Source organism: Bactrocera neohumeralis, chromosome 4, assembly GCF_024586455.1.
Source record: "Bactrocera neohumeralis isolate Rockhampton chromosome 4, APGP_CSIRO_Bneo_wtdbg2-racon-allhic-juicebox.fasta_v2, whole genome shotgun sequence".
Taxonomy (NCBI): Eukaryota; Metazoa; Arthropoda; class Insecta; order Diptera; family Tephritidae; genus Bactrocera; species Bactrocera neohumeralis.
In genome coordinates, this window is record NC_065921.1 from 82,128,418 (window position 1) to 82,149,897 (window position 21,480).

The window sequence follows — 21,480 nt, forward strand, 5'->3', positions numbered from 1 at the left end:
ACGGAATAGAAAGATGAGAAAAAAATGAGAGATAAAAGGGATAGAAAGTGCAAGATAAAAGTTAAAAAAATAGCAAACAGTAAAGAAAGGTCCGATTGTAAGACTTAGTAAGCAAATCTTTCCGAATCCGAAGAAAGATCCGATTGTAATCCTCAGCAAGCAAATCTTGCAACGAACTCAAATTCGAGGAGAGGCAGCATAGTAATATTTCTTTACGCCACTGTACATTTGGAGCAACACCCGGAATCTTGTGCGCCTCTCAACGCTTCCTTTTTTACCAATATTTATTTATGCGCTACGTTCAGACGCCACCGCCATCGCCACTGCCATCACCACTGCCACCGCCATTGCCAGCACGGTGACCATTGTGGCCACCTTCGCCAACGACGCGGACGCGGACGCGCATTGATCTCGCTGGCATTCTTCACGGCTATGCGATAATGTCTATGCTGGTGTATGTGCGGCTGCATATACACGCATGTGTGTGTGTGTGTTTGTGTGATGTTCACAGTTCACATATCCCATTTATCCGCATATCCGCCTATGCAACAACAATGAGAACAAGCAACCAACAAACAAACGAACGAACGAATGAGCCGTTTGCCTGTCCGCTGGGCCGATTGTCCAATTGTTTTGGGAGGGACAGAGGCAGAGGCAGAAGCCGAGGAGTCGGCGGGAACTGCTCGAAGTCACCAGCAACGAACTTCATTCTTAACCTTAGTAACCGTGAACTTGATTAAAAAGCATTTCGCACATCACTCAGTTCACCAAACGAGCGCGCAAGCGGCAACAGCAACAGCAGCAACAACAACAACAATAACAAAAACGTTAATAACAACAATGCGAGCTCTACGATAAAGGCACAAAAGTAAAAACCAAAATCGAAACAAAACAGCGACAAGATTTATATGCAGGTATGTAACTGTATGCAATGCTGTTTGCCCGTATGTGTGTGTGCCTTTATATATGTATGTGTGTGCGTTTGTGTTTGTTTTGGCATGCTGTGTGGAGCCGTAGGGCATGGAGCAGCGCTGCCGCGATCGCATCACATTAGCAGTCGCCAGCCCGAACGTTACCTGTCCTCAAAGAGCAGCACCAACAACAACTACAACATCAGGAACAACAACAAAAACAACTTAGTGACTTTGTGTTTGCGGGTGTTGGTGTATATATTTGTGTATGTATGTATGTGCGAGTTGACTTGCCACTGCCAGCGCTGGCTCAAAGGATTAACACACACACACACACACGCCCGCACACAAGTGTATTTGTAAATAATAGCCGAGTCAAAAACGTAGCGAAGCGACAAAGCGACAGCGAACACACACACACAAAAGTCAAAGCAGTCAAACGTAATTATGTCTGTGTGTGTGTTTGTAATCGAAGTCACAAAGCCACAGTTAAAGACGAAGCCGCCATGGTTTAAGAATTCTTCGGCGAGTCTTCGACTTCAACAACTTTAGAGTTCTTGGCTGTGCGGAGTTTGTGTCAGTTGGTCTTTTGCAGCGATCAAGAACGAACGTGTCTTCCACTCGTTCACGGAACAAAATATAATTTTACAACTACATATATCCTTACAAATATACATATATACATATATATATACAGCAATATTGTGGTGTAGTTCTATATATAATAGTGCAACAAGTTGAAAAATTGGTTATTAGTGTTCGATTAATTGGCGGAAAGAGTCTCTCTTGTTTTGTGTCTTCACGTAGCAGAAATGGCGAAAATTATTTTGATCTGTTTACTGAGCGTGTTAGCCTGCGTCTCAGGTTTGTACAAAACTCTACATACAAACATACACAACATACCTAATATTTAAGTGCAGAACAATTTTTAATGGCAGCAAATCGTTTTTGAAGGAACGGAAGTATCAAAAGGTTTTGAATAAAAATTCGAGCGAAACTATTAAACATTTCGAAGAAAAATTCGAAAATTTTCATTAGAAATATTTTTAATTGCAATTATTGTTAAAGCATGCCTCCTGTACCAAAATTTTTCAAGAACTTTTCGTCAGCATTCGTTACGTGCATCCCGTCTAAATGCAGCATAAGCTTTATACAAAGTCTAATACAGATGAGCATGGCATATTTTTGGATTTCTGTGAAGTCCTGTATGTATCTGGCGCAGGAAAATTGTAAGGTTGCAAGAATGTTGCTCAACATTTCATTCAAAGAATTTCAAACCAATTAAATTTAAAAATTGTTAAAGGATATAAAAAACTGTTTTTATCGAGATTTTTGAATATTTTTTTGTAAAAATTAATTAAAAAATTGCCTTTATGCAGATTTTTGCAAGTTTTAGTGGAAAATAGAAAGTAAACCTTTTGAAACTATTTCGGGAAAAAAATATCTTTTACAATTTATTAGCAATTTTTGAAATTTGAATAATATTTTTTTATTCGAAAACTTATTTTTAACGAAATTTTTGAATACTTTAGTGAAAAATTAAAAAAATTTTAGCCAGATTTTTAATTTTTTCAGTAATAATAATAATTAAAGAAACAAAAAAGTATTTTACCGAAATTTTTGAATACTTTTGAGAAACAACAAATATTTTCAGGAAATAATAAAAAAAAAATTAAAAAAAAAGAATTTTATGAAAATTGAAAAATGAAACAAACATGTTTAAAATAATTTATTACCAATTTTTTAAATTTTAATAACATTTTTTTTATTCGAAAAATAGTTTTTATGAAGATTTTTGAATGTTTTGGTGAAAAATAAAAATTAATTGCTTTTAGCCAGATTTTAAAATTTTCCAGTAAATAATAATAATAAAAAATAATAAAAAAAAATATCTTAAGGAAATTTTTGAATATTTTTGAGAAACAAAAAATATTTTTTAAATTATTTATGAACAATTTTTTTTACTAATATATATTTTTTTTAATTGTTTGATTGAGATTTTTGAATTTTGGTTTTTGTCAAAAAGAAAACTTGCTTTTCCATGTTTTAAGAAAAGTTGAAAAAATTTTAATTTTGTGAAAAAATATATATTTTAAATAAATTATTAGCAGTTCTTGAAGATTGTTTAAATAATATTATTTTTTTATTCTAAAAATTATTATTATCAAGATTTTTAAAACTTTTCGTGAAAAACAAAAAATTAAAAAAATAATTTTATCGAAATTTTTGAATATTTGTGAAAGAAAAATATATTTTTAAGTAACTTATTAGTAATTTTTAAGAGTTTTGGTTAAATAATCGTTTTTTTGTTTATTCTTAAAATTGTTTTATCAAGATTTTTGAAACTTTGTATGAAGAAATAAAAATTAAAAAAATCGTTTTTTGTAGCTTTATTGAATGTTTTGGAAAAAAAGAGATTTAAAAAATTATTTCTACGAAATTTTGAAAAGATTTCTTAAATTTATTTTTGTTTTAAAAAAGTTTTTAAGATGTTTTTTTTTTAATTTTTAGTGAGAGATAAAATTTGCTTTTATCGAATTTAGTCTTACAATGAAAATGGATTAGAGAAATATATAGTTTGTATAATAAAAGACTATAGTGTCAAGGTGTTATTCAAAGTGAAGCTTCCAAAAAATTAATTAACACACAAAACAACAACAGAATATCTACATATTTATATATATATTTGGTCTAACAAAAAAATATTTTTCAATCTGTAAAACTTTTGTTTTTGTTAGACCAAATTGATAAATATATATTTTTTAATTTTGTTTAATTATTTTTTTATGAAATTTGCACTTAAATTTAAAATATGTTTGATTATTATATTCTTTTAATAAAATCAACAAAAAATAAAATTAAAATGATAAAATTTTTTTTGTGTTGTTAAAAGTTGCTATACAAAAAATAGGCAGGAAGTGGTTGTAAGAAAACAGTTTTTAAGATATATTACCATTTCCTAAAAAATAAAAATATATAATTTGTACAAAAAAATAATCACTATGAAAATTATAATGCTTTTCGTTATTTCTAATTTACTGAATCAATTTGAAATTAAAAAAAATTAAATTTTGCGAAAAAGTTTAAAATAAAAAAAAATTAGAAATATTAAAATATCACAGAATTCAGTGCCAAAATTTGAAGCACTCACCATAATTTAAATCTACAAAAACATAAATGGAACAATAATATAAAATAAAAAATTATATAAAAAATAATAATAATATAAAAATAAAATATTTCAAAAATAGCATTGAATATTTTTTAATCAAATATATATAAAGAAATATTATAAAATAAAAAAAACCTGTTTTAAAAATTTTATAATATTTTTTCCCTGCATTATTCATATAATAACTTATAAAAGCACTCACCCAAAATTTTGCTGGCAGAAATTTCTTAGAGAAAAAATGCTGAAAAAGAGAAAAATAAACGTAAATAAGTATTGAAAAAAATTACTTGAATTAGAATGGAAAAACGAGTAATTATAAATATTTCAGTTTAATAGGCAAACAAGAGCTACATACATACATATCGTCACCTAAAATGCAAACAACGCATCATCAAAAAATAAAAATTAATTTTTTTATTGCTTACGATTTACTACAACATATTACATATATGTAGCATAAAATTTTCAGCTGCCGCTGTCAGATATAACTAAATTATAACCAATATATAACTACTAAAATATAACCAATAATAACTAAAAAATAACCAATATAACCATTTTATAACCAAAACTCAAATTTTGTTTCAATATTAGTGGTTTCTATTATATCGTTTTTCCTTCGCCAGTAAACTTATGAAAAGTGATGTTAGGTTATTTTGCATTTTTTCTCTCTTTTTCTATTATTATTATTAATTCCAAATTTATTTAAATGTGCTATTGCACACCAAATAATTGAATTCGCTTTGCCAAACAATTGTTGAAACCGTTAGCCATTTACATAGGCAAATAGCGTGGATGACTATATTAGTTGTGTGTGTGCTTTATATGGAACTTTATTAAATAAGCGTGTGGACTTCAATGTGGTTCTAATAAGCTTGCAATAAAAATATTTTAAGTTGTTAACCGTTAAATAATAATTGTATTAGTTATGAATTAACGGTACGTTGACCTTTTTATTTAATTATAATTTTTTGGTTTTAATTGAAGCAACACGTCATTGCATATAAATATGTACATACAAGTATAATATATAAAGAGTCGGACATAGCTTTAAAGTGACTCACAAACTTTTTAAATATTTAGTTGATGAATATTTTTTTTTGTATATCTCAAATACAAATACTAAAAGCATAATAAACAAATAAGTAATAATAATAATATTTTAAACTAAAGACTTAAGCAACGAACTTGCTTCGTTTCGTTGCCTTGGAATCAATAATGGAACCTATTTTGGCAAAATAAAATTTAAAACAGCATGGTACGTTAACTTCGGCTGCAACTAAGCTATAATACCCTTCATAGGTGCATTTGTTACAGCATAAAAGCGTATAAAAGGATCTTTATCCTGATTTGGACTGATCAATTTGTATGGCAGCTATATGCTATAGTGGTCTGATCTGAATAATTTCTTCGTATATTGTAGCTTTGGCTTGGATAATAATCTGTGCGAAATTTCGTGAAGATATCTTATGAAATAAAAAAGTTTTTCATACAAGGACTTGATTTAGATAAGCCAGTTTGTATGGCAGCTATATGCTATAATGGTCCGCTCTGAACAATTTGTTCGCATATTATAGCTTCGGCTTGGACAATAATCCGTGCGAAATTTCGTAAAGATATCTTAACAAATAAAAAAGTTTTCTATACTAGAACTCGATTTGGTTCGGTCAGTTTGTATGGCAGCTATAAGTTATAATGGTCCGATCAGAACAATTTGATCGTAGATTTTAGCGCTGGCTTGGATAATAATCCGTACCAAATTTCGTAAAGATATCTTGTCAAATAAAGGAGTTTTCCATACCAGAACTCGATTTAGATTTATCGGTTTGTATTGCAGCTATATGTTACATTGGGCCGATCTGAATAATTTCTTCATATATTGTAGCTTTGGCTTTAATAATAATCTGTGACAAATTTCGTGACTATGTCATGTCAAATAAAAGAGTTTTCCATATAAGGCCCGTATTTGGATCGGTCAGTTTGTATGACTGCTATAAGTTATAATGGTCCGATAACGGCGATTCTAAGAAATGAGCGTTTCTTGGAGAGAAAGGAGCGTGTGCGAAATTTCAAATCGATATCTCAAAAACTATATCAATTAATTCACTTAGTTGAGTATAAGGAATAAATAAATTTCCCCTACCTATTATGTGTATGTGTAAATTTTATAAAAAAATACAAACTTTAAATTAAATTTTACTCAAAAAACTCATTATTAAACATTCCTAGAACACGCAACGGGTTAACACTATTCCTTTCTATATTTACTTTGACACTTGAAACCTAATAAGCGCGGCTAATATTGAATGAGTCATGTTTGCCTGCATACAACAACAACAGCAATAGCTCTTTCATTTTCATTTTTGGTTTGTTTGCTTGTTGCTTTTAAACCTTTTCAATGCGTTGCGGGCCAAAAGGAGTGCGCACATGCCGTTGCAACTTCCATACAAACACACAGACATACATACATACATATGTACATATATGTATGTAGAAGACATTAGGAGGAAGACATTCTTCGGCGCACACCGGCATACAAACAAGCGAAATTAAAAATGCACAAACACACATACATACATGCTTATAAGAGTTAATGTATGCAAATATGCTTGTATGTTTGTATGTTTGCATATGTAAATAAATAAATTTAAGTGCAGCGCTTACATTGCAGCCAATCAGCCAGTCATGCCACACACACTTACACAAACATACGTACAATTTTTAAAAACCGACGTTGACTGTCACGTTTCCACAGCTGAGACATACGTCAAAACTAAATACACGTTGAAAAGAAATCAAACAAAATATGGGTGCATTGTATACAAACACACACACACACACACACACACACACACATAGAGAAGTGAAGAAGGTGAAAAATATCAATGAAGCCCTGCAAAGACGCCCAGGCATGGCAGGACATACCTATATTTACATTTATATATATTTACATAAATCTTTATAAGTGTGTTTGTTTGTGTGAAAGCCTGCTTGTCACATTAATGCAGGCATATTTGTTGTACATGCCACCCAGCTGCAGGCTGACAACGCCACACAATGCACTTGTAGAGACAGGCCGCTTGCGTGTGTGTGTGTGCCTTTGTTTGCCTTCGCCTTTTGTTTGTACACACACTGATTAAAACTATGCTCACACTTCGAGGTGCTCAAAACAGCCATCGGAAGTGGGAAGCTCATGTCCAGAATAATTTAAAATAATTTATAAAAACGACTGCTTCGGTTGTAGGTGATGCATGTAGGTATGAGGTGTATATAGTATGTTAGCGGATAGCAAAACGTTTGAAAAATATTGAACATTTTTTTATAGGTCAAAAGCATGAAAAAAATATCAAAACCTATAAAATAATATCAAAAATCCATAAAATTCTTTAAATTTATTTCTTAAATATTTTATATATTTTTTATATATGTATGTATTATATATAAATTTTTATATGTATTATAATATATAAAAATATTCAACTATAAAAAATTGTTAAATAAATTTAGAAAATTTAAGAAATAATTTTTTTTTAATTCAAAAATAATTAAAATAATTCTAAAAAATTGAAAAATAATTTAAAAAATTCAAAAAACGAATTAAAAATGTTAGAAATAAATTCAATATATATAAATAATGGAACAAAAAATGTCAATTAAAATTTTTGATAATTTTCATAGAGCAAAAATATAAAAAAAATATATAAATAATTTTTCAAAAATTATGAAAAAATGTAAAAAAAATTAAAAAAATATTTAACTAATACATATTATATTATATAACAGATTTAAATATACAAAAACAAAAATCGCAAATAATTTTAAAAAATTTAAGACATTAATTCAAAAAATATAAAAAATAGAATAGAAAATGTGAATAAAAAAGTATTTTAGAGTTTTCATGTTATAAAAGGGTGAAAAAATACATAAAAGAAAAAAATATATAAAAAATATTAAAAAAAATATAAATAATATATTTAAAAAAATATATATAATAAATGTATAAAAAATTAAAAAAAAAACTATACAATAATACAAAAAATACGTAAAAATATTATATGTATTACATATTATTTTAGAAAAAAACAAGAAAAAACGTTAACTTCGGCTGCACCGAAGCTAATATACCCTTTACAGGTGCTTTTCTTTTAGTAACTATGTGTTCAGTTTGTATGGTATCTATATGCTAGAGTAAACCGATCTGATCAATTTCTTCGGAGATTACAATGTTGCCTTAGAAAATAATCTATACCAAATTTGGTGAAGATACATTGTCAAATGTGAAAGTTTTCCATACAAGAACTTGATTCAGATCGTTCAGTTTATATGGCAGCTATATGTTATAATGGTCCGATATCGGCCGTTCCGACAAATGAGCAGCTTCTTGAAGAGAAAATGACGTTTGCAAAATTTCAAAAAAATATCTTAAAAACTGAGGGACTAGTTCGAATATATACAGACGGACGGACGGACGGACGGACAGGCAGACAGACGGACATGGTTAAATCGACTCAGCTCAACATACTGATCATTTATATATATACTTTATAGGGTCTCCGATACTTCTTTCTGGGTGTTACAAACATCGTGACAAACTTAATATACCCTGTTCAGGGTATAAAAAAATAATTTTTATAAAAATATAAAAAATTTCAAAATTATATGTGAATGTATATTTTAAAAATAATTAAAAATATATTAAAGAATATTATAATAATTAAAGAAAATTAAAAATACATAAAATTATATAAAAACTACATAAAAATAATATACAATAAAAAAATTATATAAACTGAATTTCAAAAATAATTTAAAAAAATTGAAGAAATATATAAAAAGAAATATAATTGATAATCTGAATTAAAATTTCGTTGCAAGTTTCTGTAGGTCAAATAAAAACAACATATAAAAATCCATAGAAATATTATAATATATAAAATATTTAAATATACATATACAAAAAATTTCATAAACAAATAAAAAAATTAATACTTATTTTAAAAATAAATAATTTAAAAAAAATGAAAAAATTATATTGAAAAATTAAAAAAAAAATTAAATACTTATCATTTAAAAAATTTATTTTAAAAATAAATTAAGAAAGTAATTTTAAAAATTCAAAAAAAAAATATTTTAATAAAACATTATTAGAATCAAAAAGAAATTTATTAAAAAAAAAATAATAATAATTTTAAAAAATTAAACCTAACCTTCCATTTTCCCTTTTTTATAGCTGAATATATTTTTATTTATTTAATATGGCGCTTTGCTACCACGTGGAGCCATAGGATACAATATCCATATATACACATTTGTATACACACATACTCATTTACAGTACAAGAAAAGAGAAAGGCATTAAAAATGCAATAAAATAAATTCAAAAATATAAAAATAAAAAAATTAAAAAATGTTCATATAATTTATGCATTTATGCAACACACACTCCACACAATTAAAATGAAATTGAATAATCATCAACAACACACACACTTTATATGCACACAGGTCAACGCATCACCACCATTCACCTGGATGGCGTACAATACTTCATTAGCCGCATGAATCCCTATTCGCCCGAACTCAACTACTTCCTCGCCTATCAGTATTGTCGTTCGTTGGGTCTGCAGTTGGCGTCGTTCGAAACGAAAGAGAAAGCCGAATCAATGACGACATATCTGAAGAATGCCGGTTATGGTAATTATGATTTCTGGACTTCCGGCAATCGTTTGGGCACCGGCATGTTCCTATGGATGAGCACTGGCCTGCCGTTTAATGCGACCTTTGACTTCTTCGAGAATTCAGCCGATGCCATACAGGCTGGTCTGCTCGATCCTGTTGATCACAATAGCAATACATCGCCACAACGGACGGCGCGCGACAGGTAAGTGAACGTTTACAGTTTACCGTTGATGTTTGTCTTCAGTCTATGTCATTAAGTTCGTCTTACGTGTTGCGGTTAATGCTTGTAGAAGGCAGAAATGGAAGTTGTTATCAGAGTTTATCTAGTATAGTAAGCATTCCTTACGAGGTCTTTATTGAATAGGTCGTTATGTTCTGGAAATATTGACGGAGTTCTGTGTAATCCCACAAAAAAGCAGCGATTGATAGAAAAATCTCAAATAGTGTCTACTTTATTTGCTGCATGAAGATGATATCTACTCTGCCGGTTTTTTCTGATTAATCCCCTAATTTCGAAGAACACGGCAACAAAATCGTCACCCGGTTCAAAGTTTTGCCCTTAAAAAGGGTTTAATTATTTTGTTTAGATCAAAACCAAATATGTTTTAAAGGTTTCCCCACTAACTGTAGCTGAAAGTCTCTGCAGGCCCTCTTCAATTTCGATTAAAAAGGATTGGTTGGTTGAAAATTGAGGCACATGAGCGCTAAACCGCAGGGAACCTTACTTAGGCCATCATTAGGTACCTGGTGGTAACCAAATTAAGCCATATCCGATGGATTTTGTAAAAAAAACTGATTTTTTCCACTCCATCGAACATCTCTAACGTTGGAGCATAAGAAGTCATGGATTACTACAATAAAAAGATTCCAAATCTATCATAGACCTGTACACTTTCATTTTTCCTTTGAAATGTTCGCTAAGCAGTGTAGAGACCACAAATAGGAGAAAAGCAACAAAATGATGATTTGAGCTCTCGAGCTCTATAGTCAAAAACTACTGAGAGACCTTGGAAAAATTCATGACTAGATCTCAGGATCCCAGATCAGGTTTAAGGACCTTATACTATATATGTATATATATTATTTAACTTTAATCAAGAAATCTTATGTATATCAAGTTTCTCACTTTACACTTTCGTACAACACTTATTTGACCCTTTACAGCAGTAGCGGCGCTGAAAAGGGTTGCGTCATTTTGAAACAACCCACATTGAAATGGATGCCCGAAGACTGTTCGGCTGTGAAAGATTTCATTTGCGAACAAACCCGATGCTATTACTACAATTACGGCAGTATTCCAGTGTCATCGGCGCAGGGGTAAGGACATCAAACTACTACTCTTACCTAAAAAAAATCACTGAATTCACAAATCAAACAACAACAAAAACAAATAAATCAATAATAAAATTAATAAAAAACTTAAACACTGACTAATAATTAATAAAAGAAATTAAAGAAAATAAAAAGTAATTGAAATAAAATTAAAATAAATTGAAGAGAGCAAGAGCTGAAAGCGCGCGAGAGAGTGGAAGAGAAAGAGAAATCACAAAAATATTTAATGAAAACAAGATTATGGAGAAATAACTAATATTTGCAGACTCTAAAGCTTGCTCTAAAATTTGTACTACAACAAATCTCTTGCACAAAAACAACAACTGAAAGAAAGCATAGCATTCTGCGTGAATTTGTGAAATTGTTTATTAAAGTAATCTATTTTTAAAATAATACGCTAATTTTTGTAAAACTGAGTATATACCAAGCAATATATATTTAAATACATATATATTCACCAACACAAGCGCAACAATGAAGCGTCAATAAAGAAAACAAAACAATACTTACAAATATAGGTGAGCTAAACCCCAAATCATAAAAAATACAATAAAAAAATTAGAGCTAAAACACATTAAAACTAATACTAATACTTAAGTTAACACTTAAACAGTGACTCAGAAAATTGTGCAGGTGTGGATTTCACGACTTTTTATACATTTTTTTTAATGATGAGAGAAAAAATGTTTTAATACATTTTTTTCTAATAATAAAATAAATAAATTTTAACAAAAAAGTTTGTTTTTTATAAATTTTACAAAACAATTTTTTTTTTTAACAAAAATTTTTCTTATCCAAAAAAATAAAAAAAAAAAATTCTAATAAATAAAAATATATTTAAATAAAAAACTTCCTCTTTAACCACTTTTCAGCATTAATTTTTTTATGAAAACACAATAACAATAAAATTTAAGAAATGTTAAAATTAATGGCAAATCTATTGAAACCATTTTCTTTTCGTTTCTTACTGTTTTTGGCAGTATTTTTTTTTTATTTGAGCAAAAAATATACTGAAAATTATAAATATTTTTTTTACTCTTTTAGTTTTTTGTATTACCATTTTTTACCGGAATTTTTTTTCAAAACTTTTAATTAATAATAAATCTATAAGTATAAAAATCAAAAAAATGTGTTTCTAATATATTTCTTTTTACCCTTTTCAACAGTAATTTTATTTTTTGAAAATTTTGGCAGAAATATTCCAAAAAAAAAGAATTACATAATTTATTAAACATGTGTACAGGAAAGGAGGAAAATTTAAATCATTATTTTAGTTTTTAAATATTTATTTTTAATTATTTAAAAAAAAATTTTTAAATTTTTTAATATGTATAAATAAAAAAATTAATGAAATATAAATAACGCGATGTAAATTTTAATGAAACAATAATTATTTTTTTTAATTTCAAAAAAACTTAAGATTTTTTTAATAAGTTATTTTTAATTGCAAAATGAAAAATAAAAACTTTAAAAAAAGATTTATTTTCTTTTAAAATGCAAAAAATCAAATTTCAAATAAAAAAAGAAAGAAAACAAAAGAGTATACAAAAAAAGATTTTAATTCCGAAAAAAAATTAATTTCAAATTGAAAATATTTTTTAAAATTGAATTAAAAAAAAATAGTAATAAGATTTTTTAAGAAAATTTTAAATAAATAAATATTAATTATTTTTTTTTGTTATTTGAAAAAAAAAATTAAATAAGTTTCAAATAGAAAATGAGTATTTTTATTAATAAATTATACTTTAATTGCAAAAAAAAATTTAAAAAAATAAATAAACATTTCAATAAACAATTATTTTTTGCCCAAAAAAATTAAATTTCTAATTAAAAGTAATTTTTTAAATTAAATTTCAAATAATTAATAATTATTTTTTTTTTCAAATTGAAAAATGCTAAAACAAACTTAAATTTTCAAATATAAAATAAAGATTTTTATTAATAAATTATTTTAATTACAAAAAAATGCAAAATAAAAAATTTAATTAAAAATTTTTTTTAATTTTATTAAAAAATTAATTTCAAAACAAAAACATTTTAAAAATATATTTTTTTAATTGCAAAAAAAATGCAAAAGGAAAAATTAAATATTTATTTAATAAATTATTACTTTTTTTAATAGTTAAAATTCCAAACAAAAAAATTAATTCAAAACTAAAAATAGTTTTAATAAAAATGTAAAATAAAAAATAATAATTTTTTTTTTAAATTGCAAAATATATAAAATTTCAAATAAAATGTGAAGATTTCAGCAAACAAAATTAATTCGAAAAATAAAAATTGATAATAATAATTATTATAAAAAAAAGAAGTAAATATTATAAAAAAACTCCAAAAATATTTGAAAAGCAAAAATCATATAGCTTATACTATTTATACTCTAACGGTCACAACACACAGTCTGCATAATTTTCTGAGTCACTGTTTGCGCCATATATGCATTTACACATACTCATGTAGTTTGAAGAAAACTCGAACGACGTTATAAAGCAATTAGTTTGTCATTTCTCAAGTGCAAATAACGTTTCATTTCGCTACTAACAAGCCTACAATAGCAATAACAACAAACACAGCAACAGTAGAAGCAGAAAAAGTACCGCAAATAAATAGCTAAAATGAAATTTATGCCGCTTTTTCGAATTTATTTTTTCATATTTTTTACGACCACAATTACTAACCTCAAAATTGTAACCGTTTTGTATATGTCCATAACAGATATTTTTAAGAATTTCGTGGTTTGGGGCTTAGCTGCTTGTAAAACACAAAGACAAAGATCTAAAGCAAATGTCTGTTCGAAAAAAAATTACAAAAAAAAAAAAAAATAAAGAAAAAAAGTAAATTTTTGAGTTTGCCATGTTTTGGTGTTTATAATCAGCGCTGATCGGCTAACAATCAGCATAAAACGTGCATTAAGGATTATACATATCTACACACACATATCATGTCGCCTCTTTTGTATTGCTATTTGTAACAGTAAACTCTAAATACAGTTGTTTGTATGTAATGTCTCAGTAGTGGCTTGAAAACGCAACTCTTTTGCACCTCTAACTCTGAAGCTTTGTGCCGTCGCCATGTGTTCGTGTGTATGCGTGCATGCCACAGTGTCAACATAAAAGTCGATACGGTATATTAATGACCATATACATATGAACAGACGAATGCAGACGAACACATGCGCACGCACGCACGCTGACTTTCGCAAGCTTTTCTCTTAAGCGCTATTACTTGACTACAATCTTATTTTTATTGCTGGAAATTCATTTCTAATTGCATTTTTATTGCGTTTTCTTTCATTTTCCCCCCGCACGCACATAAACAGCCGTCCAGTCACCTCGACCACTTCACGCCCCACTGTCGACCCCACCAAGCTGAGCCTATCCACAACTCCGTTGCCGCTCACCATGTCCACATACACACCTTTCTCGAAGCGCTCCCATCATGATGACGAGCATGATGAGCCGCAGCTGTCTTTTGTCTCCTTGAATCTCGATCACGATCTGGAGAGTGGCGAAGAGGAGGCCAAGAACGATGAGCACGACACTGAGCACGAACACGAACATGAACATGACAGCTTCGATGCTGACGATGAGGAACCGGAGGATGAGAAGAAGCGCACATTGCCCGTCTATGAGGGCAACAATGATTTGCATATTGGCAACAGCAAAGAATCAGCCGAACATCAAGTCGAACAAGATGTACACAACGATGCACAACAACAACAGGAAGCGGGCGAAGAGGAAGACGATGATGCCGCCAACGAAGAAAACAACTCGGCTTCGCATGAGGATAGCGGTGATGATGTCGATACCAAGCGGAATACGGTTGGTGAAGATCAATTGAAGACATTGCCGATACCAGCTATTGCTGCGCCCGCCGAAGTGCCCACTGTTGAGGTGCGTCTCAAGCAGATCTCACAGGAGATTGAAAAGATGGCCGCTGCCAGCAATGAGAATCAACGACATAACATACCAGCGGCTGGTGTATTACATCATGACAATAACAACAATGATGTCGATCGACAATCGTTCCTCTCGCTCACCGATCTCATACGTACACTACGTCCGAATAATAAGCAGGAGAGAGAGAGGGAGAGAAAGAGAGAGAGAGGGAGAGAAAGGAGAGAAAGAGAGCGAAAACCGCAAAACAAAAAAGAAAGAGGAAGATCTTAGAAATGAGAGCGCGATCATGAGAAAAATAGTGAGTTAGAGAAAGAGAGCGAAACAGTAAAAGAAAACGAGAAATCTTAGAGATGAGAAGCATGATTTTGTGCAAAAAAAGGAGAGAAGGCGCAAAAATATAAGAGAAAGCGACGAAAATACAAAAGTGGAATAGAGATAGCGAAGGAAAGCGTAAATAGCAGAGTTAAAAATAAAAGAGAGATAACTTACATGTGAGAGAGGGTGATCTTGAGCAAAAAAACACGGAGAAAAAGTGCAAAAATATCAGATAAAAACACAAAGCGATGTGCGAAAGAGACAAAACGTTGCGAGAAAGAGACAGAGCGATGTGAAAAAGAGAGCGAAGCGCTAAAAGAATTTTAAGCGCGGCAACGGAGACAATATTACATGTAAACCACATATCACTATATAACGCATAGATCCTTACGATCTCGCATTTACTGTTATGCGGTAAAATTATAATTTAAAGAGAGAAAAAAATATTTGAGCGTAACTTGAAAGAGCATTATAGATTATACCCACCACTATTGTAAACCTTGACTAAGTAACTACTGATCTTAAATCGCAAATCCTACATATATTTAGTAATTTTGCAAACGAGCACGATTCGTGTTGCAAAAGCCTTAACTATACGAACTATGCCTTAAAATGTAGCCATAAGCTGCAGTAAAATATTTTTTGTAATGAAAATCTAATTATTTTTTGAAGCCCGAAAAGTATTAAAACAAAAATTGTACGCTTCGGCTAGACGGCAGGTGATCAACGTGTCTAACGGTTACGCGTAAAACTGCAACGAATACAACGAGCGAGTAAAGCGAATAAAGCGAGTACACAAACCTAAAGCAACAACGTGTAGACGAGCGCAGCACCGGCGCACGCTTCGTATATGTTCGTTTGCAGTGGCCGAAACGTGCGAGTACTTTCACATGGCGTTAGTATTAACAAAAAATAAGAAAAAAACTATAAAATAAAAACACAAATTAATAAATTATAAACTAACTCTAGTAAGCGCTGGCGACGAAGACTACTTAGCACGGAAATTTCATGAATTATTTGCGATGAAAATATTTTTAAATTTAAAAGTAAATACAAAACAAATATTTTTAAAGAATTTTTTATGCGAAAAAGAAAGTAAAATTTCATGAAAAACAATGTAGTTCGTGTGTGTACGAATTATATAATATTTACCTAACAAAAAATAAAAATAAAATAAAGATTGCAATAGAAGTATGTACCACAAACGATTGCTATCGGCAGTAAAACTAGATTTGTAAGCGTAAAATTTAATGTATGTAACTTTTACGAGCCTATACAGGGCAAATGAAAATTTGTGCGCGTATGTGTATTCAATAAAAACATACATAAAACTATAAAAGATAATGAATTTTAAATTGAGCAGCTGTAGATTAAGTTATAAAACCGTAATTGCTTACTCCATTAACCCTGAAAGCAGGAAATGCCAGTCAGTGGAAATATACTAACAATATGGGTATGAAAGGGATGGGTATAGACGTAGATAGAGAGGGAGAGAGAGAGAGAACGAGAGATACAAAAAAATAGCTTCGGCTGCATCGAAGCTATCATACCCTTCACAAGTGCTCTTCTTATAGCAAGAAAGGGTATAAAAGATCTTTATCTTGAATTTTATCGGACAATTTGTATGGCAGCTATATGCTATAGTGGTTCGATCTGAACAATTTGTTGGTAGATTGTAGCTTTGCTTTCGGCAATAAACTATGCAAAATTTCATGAAGATATATCAAGAAATAAAAAAGTTTTTCCTACAAGGACTTAATTTCGAAGGATCAATTTGTATGACAGCTATATGCTATATCGGTTCGATCAGAACAATTTCTTCGGATTTGGTAGCTTTGCCTTGGACAATGAACTGTGCCGAATTTCATGAAGATATATCAAGAAATAAAAAAGTTTTTCCTACAAGGACTTAATTTCGAAGGATCAATTTGTATGACAGCTATATGCTATATCGGTTCGATCAGAACAATTTCTTCGGATTTGGTAGCTTTGCCTTGGACAATGAACTGTGTTAATTTTCATGAAGATATCTCGTCAAAGAAAAAAGTTTTTATACAAGGACTTGATTTTTATCGGACAGTTTGTATGGCCGACAGAGAAGTAGAGAGAGAGAGAGAGAGAGAGATGTACTACCGATGCAAAGAGAAAGTGAGCAAGAACTCTTATTACTGCGTAAGCTGGAAAGCATAGTTCAGTTAGAGATCGACAACGAACTCTACATACAAACGGGGTAATAACTGCGGTTCTTAAAAGCAGTCGATATAGAGATGACAGCGGAGCCATTGGCTCACTCACCGAAAGTGATCCTCTGGCTCTACGTCCCCATAGTCAAGCCCATTATGTTCTATGGAGTCTTTATGTGATGGAGGGCTCTAGAAAAGACCACACTTGCAAAGAAATTCGAGAGCGTTCAACGGGCGGCGCTCATCAGCATGTGTGGTGCTCTAAGGTCCACTACACCCATGGCACTTAACGCCATCCTGCACATATTGCCCGTGGACATCGCCGCAAGGTGTATGGCTGCGAAAGTTGCCATCAGACTCAAAGGTCTGGGTTCCTAAAAGAACACGAATCTGAACACTCGGAAATCCTCACTCACTTTTACTTCATACCGGATCACTTGGATCATGGAGTGGCTAAACCGATCTCTTACGGCTGCGGCTCCTTCTCAATCCATATACCGGCGAGAGAGTTGTGGATAGGAAGAAGCCATTGGACGAGAGGAGTAGTGAGCTTCTTCACGGATGGGTCAAAGCTTGGGGGGAAGGTTGGTGGAGGGGTCTACTGTCGAGAGCTCTCCATCAACTACAGTTTCAGACTTCCTGACTATTGCTGTGTCTTCCAGTCCGAGGTTGCAGCTATTAAGGTACTGCTCCGGAGTGCATTCTTCTTCAGTGAAGTGCACTCAGATAGCAGAGCGCCGACAATAGCCTTGAACTCAATAACAGTGCGTTCAGGACTGGTGAAAGAGTGCCTAACCTCGCTATCAATAGCATCGAGTGTTTTTATGAAAATATTGGTATGGATGGCAGACTTCTGAAGAAAAGGTATCCTAGAACCGCTATCGGTAGAATGGGAGGCGATCAGTGCTCCCGTATCCTCTTGTGTTCCACTAATAGCGGGGCTGGACCACCATTGGTACATGCGCTGTCGCAAAAGCCTTTTGGCTCAAGAGCGATCTAAGACTAGCCTATCCCTAGTTTTGGGGCTTTTAACGGGTCATTGCCCTATTGGCATCCACGCAGTATACTAGTTGGAAATCCTACCAGACACCATCTGCAGAAGCTCTATGGAAGAAGATTAGGTGGAAACAACTCAACACTTCCGTCTTGACTTTCTGGCGTTTGGGAGCTCAAGACTTAAGCACCTCGGAGCGCATACCTTCAGACATCCACCGATACTGAAATGTATAACTTGTTTTCGATCTATGTAAAAGGCAATGTGACGTATTTAGCCTTAAAGCAGACTCCTTACAAAGTCAATACAACCTAAAGATTTGGTAAATTCTTTACATTTTTGGAAAATTTCGAAATTTCCATGAACTTTTAGAAGAACGAGACTGTAAATATGTCTGTTCTTTTAGGTTTCTTCTGTACCATCTCAACATTTCTGACGAAAATAGAAGTCAAACCACTTTAATGTGATATATGTAAGTTCACTTGTGGATCTCTCGTCTATGGCTTCTACTATTTAACTATTAAGATTTTTTTCCGACAAAGCAATCTAAATCTGTTGTCTTCTTGCATTGAACCGTTACTTTTATCAGAAAGCGGGAATAAAAATTCTAAAACCAGACAAAAAAATATTGGTCAGTGATGCCATCGTGTGACTAATTAGCATAAAGAAATACGTATGCATATTGGCCTGAATAACTGGATTATGCGCTTAAAAGAATGCAGACATTAGGGAGGTACTTAAAATGTACACGGTTTCACATACAAGTACAACTTTTGATTTAAACATCGAAATGTTGCCTTTCAAACGTCAAAATAAAACATTTTCTATGGAAGCTTAACAAATAATTGATGCCGATTAGGTGCGCAGGCTTCTAAAGAAATGTATATTGAGAGAATTTATTGAATCTGAAATTGACCTTGTCCCAAAACGATTTATCGTTAGAGATCAACATTTCTACGTGCTAGCATTACCCGTATTAATATTGATTGTGGAAGCAAGCTTGAAAAAAATCGGTTTTGAAATTTTTTAAGGATCACCCTAATGCGCGTACAAACACTAGAGTAATTAAATGACTGCGTCAAGAAGTCTACCAGCAACTTTCTTTTTTCTTTGCAATTGCTGTCAATACATACGCCCATCATACTAATAAGAATCTACTAGTGTTAGAGATTCTTTGCCGCTACATGTTTCGGATTCGCAATCAATTAAAATGATAATTCGAGTTATTAGCAGTTTTTCAGCAAACCTGTCTGTTGGAAGGTGATACAAGTTCTGTGCAAATCAATCGATATCAGGTAGGGATATCCCGAATTACTTGTACATACATACATATGTATGTATGTATGTAAGTACGTGTGTACATACATATGTATGTACATTCGGGATTTTGGTGAAAATTAATTTATTACTATTTTCATATTTACAACTAATGGAGTTATGAGAAATCCCGAAATTTTTCGGGATCCCGAAATTAATTTTTAGTAAACTCGAATTTTCGTTATGCACTAAATTTATATATGACATTTGTAGTGAGTTAGTTATTATAGGTAGTTAATAAAATTATGAAATCCCGAAAATTTTCGGGATCCCGAAACTAATTTTTAGTAATCTTCAAATTTGTTAGCCACAAAATTTTTATACATTATTTTTACCAAAGTATGCTAATAAAATGGAAAATTCTGAAATTCTTCGGGATCCCGAAATTAATTTCTTTACGATTTAATTACACTATCTGGCCGGGCATAATATTTTAAGTTACTGTAAATAACGAAAAAAGGTCTCGTATGTCAAAAGGCCCTTAATATGTATAACATCAAAAATGTCAAACTTTACGCTAAAGTAAGCGGGTCGGGGGTTGAATCCGGAGAAATCGGATCTGCTTGCGGCTCTTGAACTAGTAGTAAACCTGCCACCCATAGCCCTCTTCGCTGAAAACTGCGCAGCAAAATCGGCGGGACGACTACTGGCAGCAGGAGAATTTACATATAGAATCTTTGGACATACTATAGCTCGGTGGATAATGGCGGTTGGCATGAGCCCACTTTTCAACTCGGAAAGAAGGTACAAAGTAAACATGTGAAAAGATGCCTGGCGCAAAGATATGTTAGCTAAGCGCAACATTCTAAACATCTGTACGGATGGCACGAAAATGGACGATGGAGTTGGTGCTGGAATACACTGTCCAGAGTTAGGCATAAGGTAATCTTTTAAGTTGCCGGACCACAGCAGTATATTTCAAGCTGAGAACTTTGATATTGCGAAACTGCGTAGCTGGCATCTAATGCACCTGCAGCTAAATCCAGAGTCAACATCTACATACGTAGACAGCCAAACCGCAATCAAGGCAGTAATTTCTCTCGCATATCGGCCTGAAGTGTTTTGGGACGCAGGGCAGCAGTGGAAATTGTTGCCAGAAGTAAGCAACTTCACTTCTACTGGCTTCCGAGGGCAATGAAATAGTGGTCGAGATTGTCAAGAATTGTGTACGGCTAACATCCGAAAACGTGATCAACATTGGAAAACCCATGCATTGTCTATTCGACGATCTTGACAGAAGCATAATAAAGAAAACCAAAACACGATGGAACGAGCTACCTGGGTGCAAAACTGCAAAAGTCATGTGCAAAACGATAGATCGGAAACACACAAAATTGCTATTGGCACTCGGTAGAAGAGATTGTATAAACATGATGCGAATACTAACTAGTCCTGCCCGCAAGATGGGGTTGACAGATCGAGAAGACTGCAGGAAATGTCTAGAGCAGGGCACCAGGAAAACAATGAAGCATCTATTGTGCACTTCTCCCGCATTGGTAAGCATCTAGAGTCCCCACGGTGTGATACACTGATGGAGGTATAGATAGTGATGCCGCAGAGTTTGTTAAAATATCGCGTCAAGCGCAGGCATCCTAAAGGAAGACTACTCCGTTGAAGCAAACTGGTCTATGCGTGGTTTATTGGCCTACCAGACCTTACGCTAAAGAAGTGAGTCGTA

At 31.8% G+C, this 21,480-nt stretch overlaps 1 protein-coding gene across 1 annotated transcript; it reads left to right on the forward strand.

The window, feature by feature from the left end:
• Positions 1-1,690: 1,690 nt before the first annotated feature.
• On the forward strand, positions 1,691-11,150 carry LOC126757300 (uncharacterized). The gene is made up of 3 exons (XM_050471087.1): positions 1,691-1,775; positions 9,589-9,964; positions 10,927-11,150. Exons 1-3 carry the CDS (start codon positions 1,724-1,726, stop codon positions 11,081-11,083), a joined length of 585 nt encoding a protein of 194 aa, XP_050327044.1. The 5' UTR covers positions 1,691-1,723; the 3' UTR covers positions 11,084-11,150.
• Positions 11,151-21,480: the final 10,330 nt, after the last annotated feature.

What these genes read in the sequence shown, in the direction of transcription:
- LOC126757300 (XM_050471087.1), top strand. Translation starts at nt 1,724, where the DNA reads ATGGCGAAAATTATTTTGATCTGTTTACTGAGCGTGTTAGCCTGCGTC. An exon ending in CGTGTTAGCCTGCGTCTCAG is followed by an intron (nt 1,776 to 9,588) that starts GTTTGTACAAAA and finishes ATATGCACACAG; the next exon opens with GTCAACGCATCACCACCATT. An exon ending in CAACGGACGGCGCGCGACAG is followed by an intron (nt 9,965 to 10,926) that starts GTAAGTGAACGT and finishes GACCCTTTACAG; the next exon opens with CAGTAGCGGCGCTGAAAAGG.